Genomic DNA, 22,011 nt, shown 5'->3' on the forward strand with positions numbered 1-22,011 from the left:
CGCTCCCTCATCTCTGCTTTCCCCTGCTCCATTCATCTTCATTTGCTAAATCCTAGCAAATCTAAGACCTGGGCTCCTGATCTACCCACAGCAGAATGAGCAGCTCAGTAACACTCAGGCAGTCATTATGCCCTCCTTATTCTTGGAGGTTCTTATTAAATCCGGGCTGCGGCTTCTCTTGTCCGGACGTAATAAATCCTCTTCCTTTACCCTTTTTCAAAGAGAAGCTCCTTCAAAAACCTTGTGTGGTCCCCCAACCATCAGCATCACCTGGGAACTTGTTAGAAATGCAAATTCTTGAGCCGCATCCCAGACCTGCTGCATCACACCCTCCAGGCAAGGGTGGGGGATATGATCTGTGTTTTAACAGCCCTTCCAGGTGATTCTGACAAATGCTAAATCTTGAGACCCACTGACTTAATTTCTCTTCTAGCTATGATAAGGTACAAGTAGGTGCTCAGAAAAATGCCAGCCAGTGCAGGGAGGGGGAATCACGATGTCCTCCTGCATGCTCTTGCTCCTGCTAGAACTCTTGGGGTTATATTCACGTTCTCATTGCACCACCTGGGGATTTAGCCTGCGGTTCATTATGGCTCCCTGACATACTTGTAAAAGGCCAGACCTCCTCCATTTTGCCTTGGCATAATTGGAGAGTTTTCCCTTCCCCAAATTAATCTCTCTATATTTGCGTCCATTTGAATTCTACTGTTTACACGCATTCATTTTTCCAACTTGTCTAGCACATTCTACATTTTATTCCATTTTCCAAGACACTTGTCACCTCGACTTATTTTTATAGCAATTGTGGATTCAATTGGAAGATGCTTCATTCCAGAAACTAAAACATTATTAAGGATATACTGTGTTACATATGGAAGCTATCCAGGGAGCCAGGGCATAGAAAATCGAGAATGTCGATAAAGCGTGCTTGTACTTGAATTTACTTTTGTTGAATATATTAAACGCCCAGCAATTCGAGCCAACACAAACAAACCAAAGAAGCCAGCCTCTGAAAGGCAATGGGAAGGAGAAGCTTTTCGGACCCCGAATCCTGTCCTTCCCTGTTTGTCATTTTCTGGACGAGATGGACTTTCTTCCCTCCTTCCCTGGGTAATGCTAAGCCCCAGGCTAACATGAACTGCCCCTTCCCTCTCCTTTTTTTAGTTGGCTCTGTGCTCTCAGCCTGTATGAGTCAGCTTGGGCTACCGTAAGAGTGTGCCACAGACAGGGTGAAGTCTATTGCCTCATAGTTCTGGAAGCTAGAAGTCCAAGATCACTGTTGGACAGGGACGCCTTTCCCTGAGGCCCCTCTTCTGGGTTTGCAGGTGGTCACCTCCTTCCTGTGTCGTCACGTGGTCTCTCCTCTCTACCAGTCTGGGTCCTAATCTCTTCTTCAAAGGACACCAGTCATACAGGATGAAGCCCTGCCCTAAGGACCTCATTTTAACTTCATTACCTCTTTGACGACCCAATCTTCAACTATAGTCCCATCCTGAGATACTGGAGGTTAGGACTTTATCATATGATTTTGGGGTGGGACACATTTCAGCCCATAACACAGCCTATTTACATCTGACTTACAGCTCAATAACAGGCAAGACAGTGATTCCCGGAACTTAGACGGCAATAGATTCCAGCTCCTTTGGGCAGTGCAGTGGGACTATAGAGAATAAATAGAAAATATGATCATATAAACAGGATACCTAGAAAAGTAAATTTGGGGTACTACCAATAACTGGGACTCGCTATATTAATCAAAAGAAAATCTATAGGCAACTCCATCTGAGACGTGTCCCAGACGACACCACAATCCTCAGGCTCTGGCTGCCTCCGACTACCATGTTTTCCTAAGAAATATGACATTTTAAATACTTCAGGACCTGTAGAAAATAATCCTAAACTACAAAATTACTTACATTGTCCTATTTAGCCAAACAGATGAGCTATGTTCAAAATGATAGACCGTGATCCACGCTGATCAACTCGAGCATGTGGCTCACCGTGACCAATCTGAACACATCTCGTTTGTTCGCGCACCACCCAGCTAGAGCTTCCTGCTGTCTCCCTGACTCATACCCGTCTCCAGTGTAGACAGGAGTGGGGCAGCAGGGTGCCTGCTGGAAGGAGCGCCGGCTCTCTGGACTCAAAGCTCAGTTATACCAGCTGTGTGACCCCGGGTAAGCCATCTGGTCTTTTTAAGTCTGTTTCCTCTTCTGTAAGGGCAACACCAATACCCAAGCAAGAGGGCTAATACCGAGATTTTAAAGTATACGTAAAAACACGTGGGAAGCATCCCATAAATGATATCCATATAGTTGGCCTCTCAAGATCAAGGCGATGTAATAAAACATCTGTCTTCATAGAAGCTTCTAAGATCCCCTTTCTCTCCAGGAAGGAAAAGGAAAGAACCCTTTCTTTCAGGCTACTGCCGATTCCCTAACTCCCTGCACTTCCTCTTGGTGAACGATTCTACTTTTTATGGCCAGTTATGTTTGAGGCATTTACACACCTATTCCTTTTGCCAGTAATTATGCAGGACAAGTCATACATGATTTTCAGATTTAAGTCAGGGTCTGAAAAACAACATAATTAAATCTAATTAACATTTTTCTAATGCTGTTTATTTAAAGTCTTCGAAATTTTTATATTGAAACCCAGAGCTGTTTCATGGAATAGCTTAAATCTCTGGTTTCTCTTTTTTTATTTGAGGCATATATTTTTAACATAATATTTCTACAGATTAATGCATCAAAATCATTAAACTAAGAATGTCACAGATAAGGCTACTTTTTTTTGTCATTTACCTGAAAGAATTACAGTGTTAGGGATGGGAAGTAACAGAAGTGTTACTCTAACACCCTCTTTTTCTGAGGGAAGAAGTTATAAAGAAGGTCGATCTCTGGGCTCATTTCGATATGTACAAAAGCCTCTTCCATCTGGACTTACAAGTGATTCTAGAATTAACAGATACGTGTTCATACATTCCCTACATTGGAATGAGACATATGGGCCCCAGTAAGCCTGCTACTGCTTATATAATTCCAAATCTTGACTAGTAAGAACTTTTCAAAATTTTTCTTGGTTTTTCCATATTGTCTGGTTAAACTCTGGAGGGAAAGCAGAACCCCAATGTCCTAAAAAGAAAAAAAATACTTATTTCCTTTGGAAAAATGGGTCTTAGATTCTTAGATATCTTAGAGTGATCTCATTCTCTGCATGGATACAGAACAAGCTCTTAAAAGAACTATTTGATTTTCCTCTTGAATTTCTTCTCCTGCATAGCTTAATGCATAAGCCTTCGTTTGCTTTTTGAGTCTGTAGTGAGACTGCAGCCCATTAATTTGTTTCTCTACTGAGTTGAATCTGAGGAAGAAAATTTTTAATTGATTATTGTCTTACCCAGTTCCTTGATGGTACTTTACCACACCCAGGGCCAATAAAATATTGATGGAATGGTAAAATGGAAGGCTATCTCATGATTCAGTGACTCAAAACTGTGAAAACCTGTGTCAAGTAACAATATTTAGAAGGACAACCCAATAAGTTAGAAGGGGTAGACTGACATGCAAATATCCATCACCTTTTATTAAGCAAATTAAAAATAGATTTAATCTTTAATATGTGTCCCTACAGAATAAAATTTACTGGATTCAATTGTTGATTATGTGCTTGGCAGATTGGCTAATTACTTTGGGGCAGATGCTTGATGCATATTAATTTGGGTTCTATGTCAATTATCACCATCTTTTATTCACAATATAGCCTGCTCTTGGCACAGTTCAGTAACAATAAGGACGTTCACTTGAAAGGTAACTTCAAGCAATTCTGAAGGGGGACAAAATGGCATCCCAGAAGGAGCCCTGAGCTATGAATGAGAGCCCAGACTCTAATGTGCTCCAGACCACGTGATCTTGGGTCAGTCATTTACTCCTCAGAATCATGCTAGGTATATCTGCTGCCTAGGGCTGTCATGTGAACCCGGGGAGCAAAAGCATTGCCATGAGGGACCAGAGGAGAAATAGCTCCTTATGCATTTCCAAAGTAGCATCTTACTAACAGTTGTTTGCAGGTAAAATGTTAATTGATGGTTAAAAACACATTAGGGAATTTAAAAGACTGACAAATCCCAGGCATTGGTAAGGATGGAGAGCAGCTGGAACTTTCATACATTTCTTGTGGGAATACGAAATGCTACAACCACATTGGAAATCAGTCTGGTAGTTTCTTTAAAAAGTTCAACATGCGTTTATAGTAGGATGCAGGAATCCCGCAATTCCACTCCCAGGTATTTACAGAAGAGAAATGAAAACACAAGTATACACAAACCCTTGTACATTAAGTGTTTATGACCATTCTATTCATAATAGCCCCAGACTGGAAATAACCCAAATGTCCATCAACAGATGAATGGATAAGCCACCTGTGGCATGGATATCTATATAAAGAGAGGGTTACACACTACAAATAGATACTATATAACTACTCAGCAATAAAAAGGGATGATACTGCTGACACATGCAACAAAATGAATCTTAAAAACTGTATCCAAGCAAAAAAAGCCAGAGAAGAGAAGAGTACGTACTGTACGATTCCATTTTTAGAATCATGCCAAACGAGTCCATTGTGACAGAAAGTCCATTGTGCTTGTCTGGGGCTGGGCCTTGGGGGGAAATTGATTGCGAAGGGGATGAGGGAACTTTACAGAATGATGGGAAGGAAGGTTCTATGTCTTCATTATGATGGTGTTTCACAGATGTATCTATTTGACAAAACTCATCGAACTGCATGCTTGAATGGGTATATCTTAGTATGTATAAATGATCTCTCGGTAAAGTGAAGGAAAAAATGAGCACACACACAAACACACACACGCACAGGGAAAGCAGGGACAAATGTGACATTAACACGTCCCAGGCTGGCTGTCAGATCCTGAGAAGGTGTCAAAGATCAGATCAGGCCCTGAACTTTGGTCGGCACTCCCGTCAAAGTTCAAGGCCTGACCTGATTCTACTCCCGGGCTGACTTCCTTTTATAAAAACTCTGCTCCACCTGCGTCAGTGTGAAGATGGCCACGAAAGCAGTTTGTAAACCTAGGAGGGCTTTCTCCAATCACAAAGGTCACAATGGCTGGAGCTGATCGTGCGCTCATCCGGGGCCTTGAGCTCACCCTCTGTGTCAGCTTCCTGGGCAGAAGGGGTGGGGCGCCAGCGCACAGATGGAGAAGGATCCCTCCTGGGCCTCCAAGGGGACCTGGTATTTGCAAACCCTTCCCTTTCCTCCAACCTTCCTCTCCTGAGCTGGGCTTCTCTCACCACCCGGAACAACCGGCCTTTGAGAACCTCTAAAGGAGTCAGGAATAAATGGACATAAAGACTGCCTTTCCCGAGGAACACTGAATTTTGAAAATTAGGTTAATTCTTGCTTTTGGCATGGTGATTAAGAGCTCAAGCCTCAGGGTCAGACTTCGTGTGTCCAGACACCAGCTTCCCCACACCTACTGGATGAACCCACAAAACCCTTTAACCTCTCAGAGCTTCTGCTTCTTTGTCTGCAAAAGAGAGGTCAAAATAACACCCACTTCACAGGCTGATATAAGAATTAAATGAGCAAGGGCATCAAAGTCCTTAACACAGGGTGGATCGGAGTAAGAAATCGACAACTGAAAGCTACAAATGTTACAAGAAATCGACAACTGAAAGCTACAAATATGTTCCTCCTGGCTGCCCCAACTTCTCTCTCCGTTTCCTAGAGGACATCAGAGAAAGTTCTTCCCAACTTTACAGTAAGCCAGCCAGCCTCTTTGATCAGGACAGGGACAGAAAGTTCCCAAACTCAATTCATACTCAGCCTCAATGGGAACTTTCCTAAAAATACCAGTTACAGAAGACAAAACGGTTGGGCGCAGCCACACCTGTAAGCTTGAGTCCCACACTCCGAGTTGATTGCCAGCACTGTATTTTCTCTATACATACTGGAGAAGCCTGTCAAGTGCGCTGTAATTGTGTCAACAGGCAGAAAAGAGTCCAGTCACACGCTGTGGTCGAGAAAGGTAGAAAATTGGGTGCTCCGGGAAGCCAAGGAGGAAATTAATAATATATTTAGGATTACTAATAAAATGCCTGTCAGGCAAGCAGCAACATATTATATACCAAAAAATAATAAATAAATAAATAAATAAATCCTGCCAGTTGTGTAGAGTTTGCGCTGTGCCTGAGAAGTAGAATGTTCTTGGAAACACAATGCTTCAACCCCAGATGAAACTTCTATCCCCTGGCATTTTCCCTCCCCCGATTTCTCACTCATGTGTGTATTTTTTACATCCCCCTCCCATGTAGCTCCACCAACCCTCCCAGACGTCAGTGGGTCAAGCAGCCTCCCAAAGCAGCCTTCTGCACCTGGCTCACAGCCAAGCATCCATGTCTCAAAGCCCCGTCCGGCAGGCTTCCTCTTCTTCCTCCTCATCCTCCTCTTCTTCAGCTTTGAGCGTGGGCCAGTTAGTCAGCAGTAAGTATCCTTTCTGGCTCGGTTAAATCACGGTGGCCTTCTTGTTGCCTGTCTGCAATGCCTTCCGTTCTCTCTCTCTCTCTTCTCCTCCTCCTCCTCCTCCTCCCTTTCTCTCTCCCCGCCAACGCTCCGTCCTTCTTTCTCTCTTTAAACATCAAAGAGGAATTTCCTCTCCCTTCTAGGCCAATACCGGCATAAGGTCTCTGCCCAGGGCCAGATGGTTTTTTAGGGAAGCAGGCCCCCCGAGCACACCCCCTCGATGAGTGCTCGCAGGGGCCGGTCTCGATCTCAAGTGCTTTCTGCCACGCTGAGTCAGCCCTGCGGCTTCAGAAGGGAGAAGCTGATCAGCTCACAGGCCATGAGCCACGGAGCTCAGGACTGAAATAACCAACAATGGGCACTCAGCCAGCAGGTCAAGCTGCTTTTCCGTGTGTTTGAAGTCCCCTGCCGTTCTATTTGTAGGTGTCAGAGGCAATGAAAGAGAGCGTGCCCGTGGGCGGGTGGGTGTGTGTGCACAATGAGCCGTCTCCAGTGGCTGGTGGGGAGGCTGCGTGGGCTGGAACAGGATGGGAAATCTCCGAGCCACCATTCATAAAATCAAATAAGCCTGCAGGTCCGCTTCCCTGAGTGGGTCACATATAGATATAATTTTTAGAAATGGCACGTGGCCCCATGTGAAGACAGCATATGTATCACATGCAAATCGAAATGTGTGAGGATGAAAGGTACGGTGGTCTGATTTCAGGTTAGTCATTCAGCTTCGGTGCCATTTTTACCCATAAATAAAACCGCAGAATGCACCCTTCGATTATAATTTTCCAGGAACCGAAAATCCAGTAATTACATGTTTAAAGGGCTTTGGCACTGCATAGCCATCTGTGCCATAAAATAAGGACACCTCTGAGTATCTGTGTTTGATCAAGTGTCGTGAATAACTTGTTATAATGGGAACAGTGGGGATCCTCACACATCATCTGTAATGCAAAGCAAAATGGAGGGTTGCCATGCCCTCCCCACGCAAGCAACCCCCCCAAAAAAGAATATATATGTGTGTGCATACATGCATATATGTTCAATAATATGGATAATTCAGGCAAGAAGGATATGGAATGAAGAAGAAAATGAGGAATTATGGGAAGAAAAAAAGATACCCAAGTATCTCAACTAGTCTGGAAGCTGATCCCAAAGATGGGTCAACACCAGAGTTTCAGGGTACGTATGGAGTTTGCCATCAGCCAGTTATTATAGGTTGTTTAGATATACAGCCCCTCTTGTTTGGGCCAGAAACTCTAGTTTTACTGGAATAAAATCATAAATAAAGTTAATTTAATTATAGCCAGATTTTGCCCAATAAAGACACTCCTCATAGGGGTGTCAGAAAAGATTTCAATGTCATTCCAATTTGATATTCTGCCTAAGTTTCCACAAAATACTCTAGTTGTAAATAGCAGCAAGGTCATAAATTTAGGATAGGCTGTTAAGCTTTGGTCCTGAAAGAAAAGGAACTGAGATCAAACATCTTAGAGAGAAGAAATAAGTTATATATGAAATAAAGTACAAATCACCCCACAAATGCAGTATTTTACACAATGTAAACACCCGGCCCATGTTGGAGATGAATGAGTGGCTGAACACAGAGACAGATAGATGGAGGATACCGGGTTCTCTCTAGTCACTTGTCTCAAACTGGGCAGGAAAGGATTAGCCTTTTTTGGAAACCAGTCACAGGGCTACTTAATGGGACAGATGGACTTTCAATTGCACAGTGGCCAATGGGGCATCTAAGTTCTGGGTGTATAATGAGTGAATCATATTACATATTCTGATATGAAATATAAAGAATGGGGACAGAGACTCCTTTATCATATGCCCTTGAGGCAGGAAACTCCAAACCCATATGCAGAGCCTGAATGAGGAGCCTTCTCTGGCAGATAGAGGAGAGGCTCTAGCGGTACCATGGGGGTCAGACTTTACACAAATCCATTCCTGGGCTTAAAATTGCTACAGATTTTGAGCATGTTGTTTAATTGATTTCCTTCTGTCTCAAAACCCAACTACACAATGAGTGAAGCACGGAGCACTTCCCCCACAAATCTCTGTTTGAGACTGGATTTGTAAAGTAGGGTTTTCAAAGCACTTTCAATACTGTGCTCATTTTAATACAATGAGGTCATAGAAATCCTCGTTTGCAGATCTTGAAACTGACATCGGATAGATCCTGAAAGTACAACCCATTTTGGCCATCTTCTGTCAGAGGGACCACGTCCCGTCTAGGTTGAGACGGTGACACTCTGTGTGACAAATCTGATGGGTGGCAGGGCCAGGGTGATAACTCAAAGAGTCTGATTCCATGGGTCGTACACACACTACACAGCACAGCTGCCTTAAAAAATAGGATGCTTACACCTAAATGTTATCCAGTGAAATTTGAATGACAATATATATCAAATCACCTAAATATCTTCAAATAATTCTTTAAAAGCCAGGACCCATGCCTTACAATTAAAGCACAGGCTTTTCCCTGAGCTAATATAAAGAGAAAAACTAGACATTGTTCATATTTTGAAATTACATTCAAGCATGAAATATCCATTTAAAATTATTTTTGTCTGAGATGAAACTTCACCAAATGGGCAGATAGGATAATGTGGGGAGACCCAACCCCATACTTCAGATGTAGTTGTGATACAGGTTAAATTACAGGGGAGTAAAAAGGTGGTTTTTGTCAGAGACTGTCAACTTAAAAATAAAAACACAGTGCCCTGTATATGCCAAGCACAGGAATAGAACTTAAGAAAGCAGAAATAAGCAAGATGGGCTCCTCGCCCTGGGGGAGGTCATGAACTGGTAACAAAGAAACACAAGTACAATAAAGGGAAATGAATGCTATGATCAACACATGAACAGGGACTATGGCACTACAGTCGATAGTTAACTTGGTTTTAGAGGTTGAGACAGAACAGAAGGACTTGCTAGAATCAATAATTCTTGAATTGAGTTAGATGGTTAATCAACAAATCCCTCCAAGAAACCAAGGCCATAGGAAGAACCAGGTCAAATTGGACTTGAACCTGTGGCCAAGACCTTGGTCAATGAACCCTCCCACGTCATGGTCAAAGACCGTCATCATAGCACTGTGCAACTTGCCATTGTTCTAGATAAAATGGAGTCAAAAGTCACCCCGAAATCTCCCCCACTCCAGGCAAAGAGCACCACATCTGAGCTCCGCATAACCAAACAAGCAGACTCCTTACTCCTCAGAACACCCACTGTAGGTACCTGTTCGCGCACCCACACAGCTTGCCCTGTGTCACACCTGGCTCAGTCTCCACAGTCATCAGAGGAAATATAGTTTCTATAAGCAGGGCTTTTGGAAAGTCTAACAGAGTCAAACAAGTGACTTGATAAATGTCTCAAACTGGCTCAAGATTACACAGTACTGTTTAAAAACAGGTAGATTTCAGGTTTTGTTTTGTTTTTTTATTCTTTGCTGAGTTTGGTTTGGTTTTGTTTTTCAGTACACACTCTTTAAACCCCTGGCCTATAAAGTTGATTTTTTTAGACAGCAAAGGACCTCTGGCTATTACCAGAAAAAACAAACCATAAAGTGAACATAAAGATGCATGGTGATCGCTCACGGCACCCCTGATTCCCATGATCACAGTTCACACCATTTTCCACAATGAAGTCACCACATTGCAAGGAAACTGTTCTCCCAAATTACATTGCACGTTCTCAAGTGGTTTCTTATTTCTTAGAAATATTTGGTAAATATGCCCATTATTTGCTGCAAGAATAGCGTAAGAAGGCAGATAGGTGTTTACAGAAGACCGTTAATTCATACTTGGCAGCTTCTTTAAAGTTGCATATTTTTCATAGAAAAATCCCACAAGCAGAGGTTTAGAAAGATGATGTTGATGGATGGTGACGGTTCGACCCAGTTAGCAACCCCTTATACAGGTGTCTACGTTAACTGGTGGAAGGAGCTAAATTTAAAAAATTAAACAAAACATCTGTGCCGGTCCTTCCTCAGCGCTCCGTTCAGTATGGACCCAGATTCTGCAGAACAGGTTTGTTTTCACCCGATTTGCATTTAGTTCCCATAAATTTTTTTTTTTTTACTTTTCGGCCCTTGCATTCCAGGTTTGATTTGGGAAACATCCTACCTACGAAATCCTGCCAGTCTTCAATGCCAGTTGATTCTAAAACTCTGAGCCAGTTAATCTCTATACAGGTTGATCTTCTGTCTCCTGTAGCAGGGGTCAGACTTGCGGCCGACCCTGGCAATCGTCGCTGTTGCTTCCTGACCCTGTACTTAATATACTGGGCTCACTTAATCTGGAGCAAACTTCTCTAAAAGGTGTCACTTCTTCCTCGATGCAGAGAAATCCCTGACCGGGTTGCCCTAGTGCTGAACTGACCTGGTAGCGAATCTGAGAGATCCCTGTGAGGTCCCCATCAAGCCGGTCTCAGATTCATGCTTGACATTAACCCAACCTCCCCGAGCCAGGAGACTGGATGATGGAAGGCCAGACTGAGCTATCCCAGGACGGAATGTCAACCTCTGAGCCAGCCTGAGAGCTGAAGTCACAGCCCAGGGAAGAAGCGCCCATCTCAGATAGAGATGGAAAAGCGTATATCCCTTCTCAGATAGAACAGCGTATACCCCTTAAGGAAGGGGTGTTGTTGCAACAGTGGAGGGAAAATCCTCAAGAGTTTAAGACCGAAACTTTAGGATTAAAAAAAAAAAAAAAAGCATTGATTTTTTTTGTTGTTGTTATTAATTCAAAAAACACCTTACAGACACCACCTCATGAGTTCTCCCGAAGTGTGAAAACAAGTCCCACATGTTATAATCAGGGTGAAACCGATTTTTGTCCATGGGTGGGCCCCTTCTTTGCATGGGAAGGGGGGCCCCTGTCGTCTTGGAACTCATGGAGAAAACTGCAGGAAGACATTTTACCACCCGATTTTGGGGGTAAGAACAATAATATAAAGAAACCCAGGCAACTCATTTCCAGCAATTAACAAACGCTGCAAAGAAGGAGATACCGAGTTCCCTTCCCTGGGCCTTTACCCAACAGATCACCGACCTGTTTAAATTTCACAAGAATCCCTATCTCGTCAGCTCTCTAAGTAGAACAAGGAAAAAGACAAGAGGGGAAATGCGTGAGAAGAGGAAGAAGGAGTGATGAGTGTCTGGAGCCCCATGGAAGACCCTGGGCTCAGGGGGGCGGGTGCCCAGCTCTCTGAGCTTTGGAGTGAAAGCTGTGACAATCGGCTCAGTGCAGGGAGTAAGAGCCCACAGCTTTCTGTCCCACTCTGGTTATTGCCAGTAATCTGGCAATCTACACACAGACGGAGCTGCTAGTCTCGGGGAAGCGGGGAGGAGACAGAAGCCTGGAAGGCAGCAGGGGAAGGGAAGAAGTAAGATAGGACGGATTTACATCCACAGAGCACAGTCTTCTTCGAGATCTAAGACCCGCGCCTCACGTGCTGCGTAACTCGCTTGATTCCTGAGGATCTAGAGAGGGAGCTAATACAGCGCAACGTGTTTACTTCCCACACGGCTACTTAGCTTTGCTCAGAGAAAAACTCTCCCTCTGACTCCAGACTACACTGGCAACCCCAGCCCTCTGACACCCAGGCGTTCGCCTCTTGCCATAAATGGTGGAGTTGGGGTCAGGGAAGAGTAAAGGATGGGGTGCCGGCCCAGGGGTCCCCCTTCGCAGCACCTTTTTGGCTCATCACTCTCTTACACAGGTGGTACAGCAACTTTTCTGTGTCAGAATCACACGGGGTACTTGTTCAAAATGCATGTCCTGGGCCCCATCAGGTGACTCCTAGTCCTGCCAAAGGAAGAAAAGCACCATCCTAAAAGCCATATCGTCACAAGGAAAGTCTCTGGTTTCCAATTTTCCACCCTTGGTTTGGAACCTCCACCGTCCACGTGGATAAGGCTGCCATGACCCTCAGCCTTCTCTCCCCGTGCCTTTCTGTACCAAGTGGCCAGCTCTCTTCCAAACCAGAGCTTCTCGACTACTATTGTATCATCACCTCCTTCCCCAAAAGAAACCATTTTATGCTTTTTTTATCCCAGTTGCCCTCCTTCCCCCGTGAAAGGTTACTATCACAGGTCTACCGCACATCTGTACTGTTTATGGACCACGGCCCTCTGGGGGGCCACAACCATCGTCCAATAGAAGACTTTGTCACCTTCCCCCACCACCACCCCAGAAGCGATTTCCACCCCGTTGGGAAAGCACACTCAGAACATAGAGGCCCCAAAATAGGCTGAGCCAGGCAGCAGGTCTAAGGAGGGCTGCCGAGGAGGAGGAGCTGAACGGGCAGCGAGAACCCGCTGACGGATTGTTCCCAAGGAAGTGCCAATGGAGGCCTGGTGCAGCCAAACCTTCCAACATTTCAAAAGAACATAAAAAAAAAAAATGAGATGTTTTTCTTGAGAAACCTCCCAATGTTTAAATGTTGGCAATTCCCAAAACTTGTAAGCTCTAGGAAAGCTGAGTTTCATGCTCAAGCTGCTCATTTGCAACTTCTGCTCTAGGAATGTTTAAAGGAAGAAGTGAGAGAAGAGGCTCCAGGCTGCTGTGTGCGTGGACATGACTTCCCAGAATCCTTAGCAAACCCTTGAAGTTGCTTCCAGGCTGCTGCACTGGTGGGAATTAAGATCCAGAGGGCAGCCTCTCCCAAGGACAACCTAAACAAGTCTTCCTTTAACCAGGGTTGCCAGCCCTCTGGGGAGAATTTGGGGAGGGGGGGTAGAGCAAGATTTTAATTAACCTTAATCAGTTTTCTAGTCACCCTGTGCCCCCACCCATGGACACAGATTCTCGATGTCCTACACTGAAATAGCCCCCACTCCTAGCACGAGCTCCCCAGTCCAGCCTGCCAAAACGCTTGCAGGCAACCCCCAGAGTGCTTTGCTCCTGCCTGTCTGCACGCTGCTCCCACTGGCCCCTCCATTCCGGGACAGCTGCCCATTGGGCATGACCCAGATGAATCCTCCCTCCTGTCACCTCTCCCTTCTCTGTAAATTCTGCTGTGGGGGTGACACAGTTAGTTCTTGATTATACTCAGCCTGGTATTTTTCATGAATTGATTCGCATTCATAATACTGAGCACCAACCCCTATAGACTCTAAACCCCGTAAAGGCTGGAACTGCCTCCCCTATTTCTCTTGCTCCCCCTTAATACTCAGTAGGATGCCCAGGTGTCACTTGAGAAATACAGACGGGTGGCAGTGGTTGTACCACTTTTCAATCTTTCCTCGACAAACTTCTGACGAAGGACATGCAAAAATTCTATAGGAATTTTTTTCATGTGAAGAGAAAGAAGGTACAGTGCCTCACTGTCTTGCTGATTCTACCGGCAGAGTGCATTTCCCCTGCAATGAGAGATTTGTACGGGAAGCTCCAAGCCCCGCCCCCCCAGGTATTAACATGTTTATTTCAAAGCTTTGAAAAATTGGCCCTTGAAATGCAAATGTTTATTTCTCTTCATGATCACAGGAGTTTCTGTAGCCCTGAGCCCCGAAGATGAATCTAGTCCATCAGAGTCCCTAGACAAGTACTTGAATTTCCTGAAAATGATGGATTATTGTGCAGAAAGAGGAAGAGAAAAACTTTTCACCGAAGTCCGAGGAATGAGGTGGAGAACAATAGAGTCAGCTAGCAGGGAGAACGGCTTCGCTCCAGGCAGGAGCGAGCAGCACTTTGAAATCTTCCCCTATCCCCAACCCATGCTGTCTCCAGCTTGGTGCACGCTTTCATTTATCATTTATCTGGGGATCAGTAGCGGGAAGCGGGGGGTGGGGAGGTTCGTTCTCCAGCTGTTGTGTCATTTCCCTTGATAAGTCCTAAATTGACCGCGTTATCCGGCACCAAAGGAGCCTTCCTGCAGTAAGCATTTTTTATTATGTGCCCTTTTAGGGGACAAAGGCATCGTGTCAGTAAACTGCTACCAGGGGGAGAAAAGACAATATTATTCTCACAGCTTCATAAGCATGCTCTTCCGAGGGGTTAACGTGAACGTAAGAAATTAGACAACATTACCATCTGTTAGCCTTGCTGCAGTGGTGATCCGGTAAAGGGAAAAACAAAATCCTATTTTTTTCAAGGGCAATTTTTAGCCCTAAAGAACCCACTTAAGACATTTCAAATTGAAACCTTTCCATGTTTCTATTTTTGCACAATATGTGAACCTATCGATGGGCAAAATGGAGTTGTATCCCCTAGCTAGCGCCCTCCTGCCCTGGCTGTTACCGGTTCTGCCCAGGGGAACACGCTCCTGTACCATGAAAGTGGTCATGTGTGAACTACCTGTGGTTGTATCTGGAATAGAACTATCCCGAAGGGTGATTTGTGGAGGTGTAACGACTTGAGGCTGGGTCCTGGGTGCCTCACTTGGGAGACAAAGAGAACATTCTGCCGTGTCGGTTTCCCCACCACCTGCTGTTAAAGAGAGCCACTTTCTTAGAAGCCGTAATAAACTGATATTACTTGGATGTGTGTTGACGTATTGATCCTATTTTTAAAAACATCTCCACAGATCCTCAAACTGCAGCGGGTGAGGTGGATGGGGTTAATCTGGAGGAGATCCGAGAATTTGCCAAAGCTTTTAAAATCCGGCGCCTGTCCCTTGGCCTGACCCAGACTCAGGTGGGACAGGCTCTCAGTGCTACAGAGGGCCCCGCGTACAGCCAGTCGGCCATCTGCAGGTAACCCGTGCCCACATGCTGTCACCTCTCCTGGCCGGCCTGGGCCTCGTTTGTCCTCATGGCTCAGCTTGTCTTCTTCGGGTGGGCAGAGCTGGAGGGGTAGAGTATGGGAACTAAGTTGGGGGGGAGGGGGTTATACGCTGCAATCGGTGACATTGATAGAAATGAAGGTGCTAAAGCAGGTTCGGGGCCTGGCTTGATAACTCCTGTCAACTCACAAAGAAGGCAGTGTCATTGGAAATCCCCCACTGCGGGCCAGAAGTTTCCTTCTGGACCCACCCTCCGACGCAGCTGAGAGCCCCCGGGCTCCTGTCGGCAGACGGGTATCCTGAGCAAAGGCCATAAGGCTGCCAGTCCCAATGGGTGTTCACACTCCCCACCATTTCTGCCCAGGGATGGCTCTCGGGATGTTTCCAAGGAAATACACCTTACCAAGAAAATTAACCATCTCCTGACCGCAATGGAATGCTTTAACATTGCCTTCCCAGACACAACACGAAAAGCCCATGTTTTCAAAGAAGCAGCTGCTTTATGTGGCTCGGAAAGGGGTAGTGAGACTCTGGCCTACCCTGTCCCCACCCCTCTAAATAAATAAATAAATAAATAAATAAATAAATAAATGACAGAAGCCGGCCTTGGTTGTGTTCCAGTTGATCGGGGTCAAGCCACCAGCAGCGGACCCGCGCATGCCTGCGTGTGTGTTGCACTAATCCCATGTTTATGCATGAGGTAACAAAGGCACTTCTGTAAGAGCTTTTTCCTCTTGGGCAATGCCTTATGAGTCCTCCTCCATCAGGAAACGCCAAGAAACCAACTCTAAACTCATTTAAGTGGATTTTGTTCTTGGTGATCCATGAAATGCTGTCTTTTTATCTGCTCTTTATACTTTTAATGTATTCCCCAAAGGACGGAAGTGTACTTTTCCTGCAGTTTAAGACTAAGGTTATAAATAACATCAGTATGGGGTAGTAGCTTGCAGCTCACATTTTGCTCAATGATTTTCCATAAAACCCATTGATTGTTGTTAAATACAAAAAGCGCCATAGGATCCTCTCACTTCTATGGTCTCCCCTACTGTTTTTTCTTATAAGATACCTCCCTGTAGAAAATAACCTTTATTCAGTCTATACAAGGATACTACTGCTGGGAAATTTGTTTCAAGGCTTGTATATGTTATTCCCAACAACACGGACCGAAACATCAACACTAACAAACAGCATCAATGATATGAATACTGTTGCTCCCTGTTGGGAAACATTAATTTTGTTTCATCTTGACAGCCTTGTGATGAAGGCAGCCACAGGTTTTTTAAGTTGTCAATTTGTTATTTTTGCTCAAGTCCTTTTTGGCTTATTTTTAGTCCTAAAACGTGATTTCCTTTTATTGGCTTAAGTGCCATCTCATGTTTTCACCGACACCCATAGAGTGTCTGGGGCATTCCCAATCAAACATGTAGATTTCTAAAGTCTTCCCCAGGGGAAGCCAAGAAAGCTATGGCTGAAATGGAGAGAGAGACCCTGGGAATTCACCACATCACAGTATATGCCAGATGCCTTGATTTTATAGCCCTTCTCTAGCTTCTAGCGTCTTGGTGAGCTAGTTTTAAGAGCTAACTGCCAAGAGGAAAAAAAAAATGAAAAGTCTTGAAAGAGACGGAGATCTGACATTGGAATAATTCACATTTATTCAAGGGAAGGGAAGGAAACCACATTTGAGCCTGCACACCCAGGTGTCACTTAGGAGAGACCGTGACTCCCGGGCATGGCTTTACCAGTCCCTCCTTAACAGAGACACAGAGAAGGAAACACCACCAACACACCGAACATCCCTGTTGCAAGCTTTGTCCCTCATGCCATGGCACTGTGAAGCCTGTTGTCAATCTACCCAGAGTTTAAGCTCTGCAGCTTTTATGGTAAAATGTGGTATGTAGCAAATTACCACGACAGTTTGAGCTTTGTGGCAAGCTCATTAAATGACATTAGATGATTAGTTCATTTTCTACTGAAAGCAAAATGTACTTCTTCCCCCCTTTGATCAGTAGTGGAAGTTGGGTTTTTAAAAAAACAAATAACCCCTTGAACTCTACAGGGAAGGCAATGCTATGGAAATCACGTTAAAACTTGATACTATTTGCACGGCTTATCACCGCATCTAAAATGCAGTGTCAGAGATAAGATTATGGCCCGTAAAGGAAGCCTCTCCTTTTGTGTCCTTCTGTGAGCGTCCTTCGGAAGCATAGTCTGGCCAGAGCAAGTTCATTTTCGCTCTCTAAGGTGCACTCTGCAGTCAGGCGGTTGTCTTTCGATACACTGAACGCTTAAAAAGAGTGTATCCCAAGAGGATCCCAAAGAGAGGCTCTGTGTATCTGAAGTCATCACATGGAGGGCCGTGAATTTGGGTTTAGAATAAACAAATGCAGGCACGAAAGCAATTGGCACTTTGGTGTATTTCATTGAGCGTGAGGCTGAATTTGATACCAGGATGACCTCTTAAAACACTCTGTATCATTTTGTCCCGGGATGCTTCATACTTTTTAAAATGAGTGTAGCAAAGAATTGCTGATGGCGATGGATACATAGAAGATCTCATTTGCAGAAAATGATATCATTGGAGTACCGTTTGCAGATATCACACATTAAACACAGCTTGATGCCCTGGTGCCAAAGTACACCATTACCCCGGCCGGGGCTTGAAAGGCATGAGAGGCGGCCTTGCCCATCCGGAGAGGGGGGTGTTCGTAGCCATTACAAGGTGTCCGGCTGCTCCAGTCCCCCAGTAAAGTAGCAACGGGCTGTGTTTCACCTGGAAAGGGGGCAAGTTGTTAACTGACATACCGAGCAAATTGTTACTAGAGAGAGAAGGGGTGGGGGGGAGAGAGAGAGAGACTGAGATTAAAATGAGACACTCAACAGAGATGAACAGAATCGCGTCCCAGTTGCCATCACTGAGTCTGGCCACAGACACATTTTCATAACCGAGGCCATGCGAGGAGTTTCAGGAAAAGTAAGCGTAAGACCTAAGAAAGAATGGTCGTAAATGAAAGAACTTGACAGCTGTTGTCTCGGACACCGCTTCCCGGTGTTGGGTGTTGGTTTTCTGCTCGAGGCTGGGACAGTGGGGGAAACGCGGCCGGGCGCGGGGTGGAAACGCTCAGCGCTCCAGTGCGTGCAGGACAAAGAGCGGCGGGGGGTTCTTGTGTCCGGCGCGCGGGCGCGCGGGTCCCGCCGTCTGCACCCCTCCCCACCCCCCATCCGTGTGGCTGTGCGGGCTGCATGCGGGGCATGAAGCATGCGTGCGGGGCGGGGGGGCGCTGGCTTGAGCGGGGGACCGTACCTTGCAGCCGGCTGCCCATCCGGAGTGAATTCGCTCTGCCAGGCGGTCAGGCAGGCAGGCAGGCAGGAGGCCCCCCCTGGCAGAGGACTCAGTGTAAGACTGTTCTTTCTCAATTCTCCCCCCAGACACACCATCCTGAGAAGCCACTTTTTCCTACCACAGGAAGCCCAAGAGAACACTATAGCTAGCAGTCTGACAGCCAAACTGAACCCTGGCCTTTTGTATCCTGCCAGGTTTGAAAAGCTGGACATCACCCCTAAAAGTGCCCAGAAGATCAAGCCGGTGCTTGAGCGGTGGATGGCTGAGGCTGAGGCCCGCCACCGAGCAGGTATGCAGAACCTGACCGAGTTTATCGGGAGCGAACCGTCCAAAAAGCGCAAGCGGCGCACCTCCTTCACACCCCAGGCCCTTGAGATCCTCAATGCCCACTTTGAGAAGAACACACACCCCTCTGGGCAGGAAATGACCGAAATTGCCGAGAAGCTGAACTATGACCGGGAAGTAGTTAGAGTTTGGTTCTGCAATAAGAGGCAAGCCCTGAAGAACACCATTAAGCGCTTGAAACAGCACGAGCCGGCCACGGCCGTCCCCCTGGAGCCCCTAACGGACTCTCTGGAAGAAAACTCCTAAAGAGACGCCCAGCCCAGGAGCAGAAGCAAAACCCACCGAAACTTAGCCGCCGCCCTCGGACTCCACAAATCAGAGTTCATGATAACAATAGTGATACCTTGGAAAGAAAATCGAAAAAGAGGCTCCCCAGTCCTTTCCCCTTGTAAGTAAAAAGACTTACGAAAACTACCAAGTGGACAGAATGCTTTATACGTGTCCGTTGGTTTTCCAAAAAGAAAAAAAAAAGGTTTTTTTGAAAATTTTTAAACAAGGCACTCACCACCCCTGCAGGTACGCGTGGTAGGATAGTCCCCCGGCCCGACCGTCTCCCCGAAGCCAATTTTCTAATGGACTTAGAGCAAACCAAATAACCACATACTTTTTTCTGTATATTATGAAAATGTGAACACATTTTAAGGAAAAAGAAAAACAACTAAGCCAAAAAAAAAAAAAAGTAAGAAAGAAAAGAAAGAAAAAAAGAAAAAGAAAAAAAAAAAACAACGAACTAAAACTTGTTATCTGTTCAAAGCGAATACAAGCCTGCCACCTGGAGGAGGGACTACATTCTTTCAGGTTCTAAGTGCTGATTCACTATGAAACCCTATTAACCAAAGTCAGAAACATGGCATTGCAAACGCGATCGTTGGTCTACTCTTCTCTGCGTGTAAGGTTGTGTTACGAATTTTTACATTTGTACCTAAAGGAAAATTAAGAAGCCTGATTTCTCCCGTCGTACCCATCTCTGTCCCCACCTGTGGGGTGGGGGCCATTGTTGAAGCCATTCTCTGAGGCTCACTGTCGGTTTTCATTTGGGGTGGGGGGGTTCTTTTTTTCTTTGTCTTGATTTTGTTTGGGGGGGGAGGGGGGCATCCTGGATCGTGTGCCAAAGCGTCCATTGCTTTCTTCTCACTATGACTTGTGGGTTTGAGAAAAGAAAATGGAGCTCGCATTTCTCATTCTTCCTCCATTTCTCCATCTCCCTCTTGTGCCGCCTCCAGGGTCTGCTGGAGGGCCAGAGTGGGAAGGGTGTCTTTTCCACTCAGATCCCGGTGAAATGCAGGAGAGACTCCAGAATAACTAGGGCTTTGCTCAATGAACTGTCAACACTGGTATAAGCTGTAATTGTACTCACTGTCCACACCAGAGCTTGGGATTTTTCTCAGTCTGTTGGCCACGTACATGGAGAGCTGACCAAACCTAATTTTGTAATATAAACATAAACTGCACATTTGGTTCAATACTTACATCTATGTTATGCTTCTGTGCAAAGCAATTTCTCTCAGAAGTCTGATAGCCAAAGAAATGTCTCAAGATTTCAGTCAAAACACACACACAGCATGCACACACCCATATGCACACACACAAAGACAACAGGCCAAAAAGAAAGGGATGGTAACTGGGTCATTAGAGGCCATCATGTATCCTGTAAATCCCATCTTTTCTGCCACTCTTTTCATTCCAATAGGGATGGCAGACTTTTTTCAGCGGGGAGAGCAATTGTTACTGGGATATATATATACAAATGGAACAGAAAGTGGGAAGACAAATTTAAATGATTGGGATTGGGGGCTGGGTTCTTGAGGGGAGCAAAAATTGTAAGAGTGAAGTACCTCCACTAAAAGGAAATTCTAGAAGCGGTTTATCTAACCCATCAGAATAGCCTTCACCATTAGAACTAGGGGATTAGTTCAGTTTTCAAAATTAACTTACTCAAAGATCACGGGCCGAAATCACCTGATAAGCCAGAAGGAAAGGGTGAGACGTGAGGATGGCTGGGCAGGTGGCCACCTCGAACCCACAGCTGCTGTTTCCCGCAGGGACAGGCACAATGTCAAAGTCAAATGCACAAAGTCCTAGGAGCTGGCAAAGAGAACCACCGATTTGCCTGCTGTCTAGATGCAAATATTCCCGAGCAATTAGTCACTAATCACACTCACGTACTCTCTAGAAGTAAATTGTGAAAGAAGAAAAAAAAAAACCCTCAAGTTGCCCAACTGAATAGAAATGTCATCTTCTTCCCCTAACGCACTCCCTCCCCCATGGGATGTGAGTTTCTTCTTCTGTGGGCCCCTTTGCTGGCGGTGTCAGTGCAATGGTAGGACTGTCCCCACCCTCCCACCTCCTGGACAGTTCCTATGCCAATCAGGAGACCACCAGCGAGGAAACTCAAAAAGAAATTCTGCAACTGGAATCATTTGCTTGTAAAGGCATTTCCATTCCGCCAGTCTGACGCTAACTGGGCCACAGCGAACTTGATCTTCAATGCCAGTGACACCATGGTACCCATTTCGCCACCTCAAAAACCGCACACAAAGACTGACAGCCCAGAAATCCAAAAATGTATCGATTAGACAGATTTTGTATTCTCCTAAGACCTGCTCCAAATTCCATCAAGGAAAGCTCCCCAAGAAGAGAAGTTAACGAGAGGACATATGATGGATGCTAAATGTTTAACATATGCCAGCAGCAGTTACATAAGGCCTGCTCGGTTCGGAGATCTATAATTGGGAGGGTATAACTAGGACAGTGAAAATATAAAATAAAAATAATCTTCCAGAGTGGAATAAAAAAGAAATATATTCATCCCACAGTCGTAAAACCATTCATGTGCAGTGATTTTTTTTATAGTTTTATAATTTTGTATTGTTTTATAAATTATTTATAAGGTGTTGTAATGCTTCTTATATTAATTTTTTACAGATAAATTTTTTGCTACAAGGCATAAAAAGGTGCCTGAACAAATCCTTAGGAATATAAATTATACTGTGTGACTTGTAAGTCTTCGGGACCTCACCTACCGCTTAATTTTATTACGACATTTCTTATTT

The 22,011-nt window shown here is 45.1% G+C and overlaps 1 protein-coding gene across 1 annotated transcript in view; it reads left to right on the forward strand.

Moving 5' to 3' along the window:
- POU6F2 (POU class 6 homeobox 2) overlaps nt 1-19,955 on the forward strand; it is a 453,863-nt gene extending 433,908 nt beyond the window's left edge. The window contains exons 8-10 of the mRNA XM_040644418.1: nt 6,336-6,504; nt 15,073-15,241; nt 18,700-19,955. Coding sequence (XP_040500352.1) covers nt 6,336-6,504; nt 15,073-15,241; nt 18,700-19,204 — 843 coding nt within the window. The 3' untranslated portion in view covers nt 19,205-19,955. The remainder of the gene's footprint in view (nt 1-6,335; nt 6,505-15,072; nt 15,242-18,699) is intronic.
- The last annotated feature ends 2,056 nt before the right edge of the window (nt 19,956-22,011 follow it).

Source organism: Ursus maritimus, unplaced genomic scaffold, assembly GCF_017311325.1.
Source record: "Ursus maritimus isolate PB19 unplaced genomic scaffold, ASM1731132v1 scaffold_3, whole genome shotgun sequence".
Classification (NCBI taxonomy): Eukaryota; Metazoa; Chordata; class Mammalia; order Carnivora; family Ursidae; genus Ursus; species Ursus maritimus.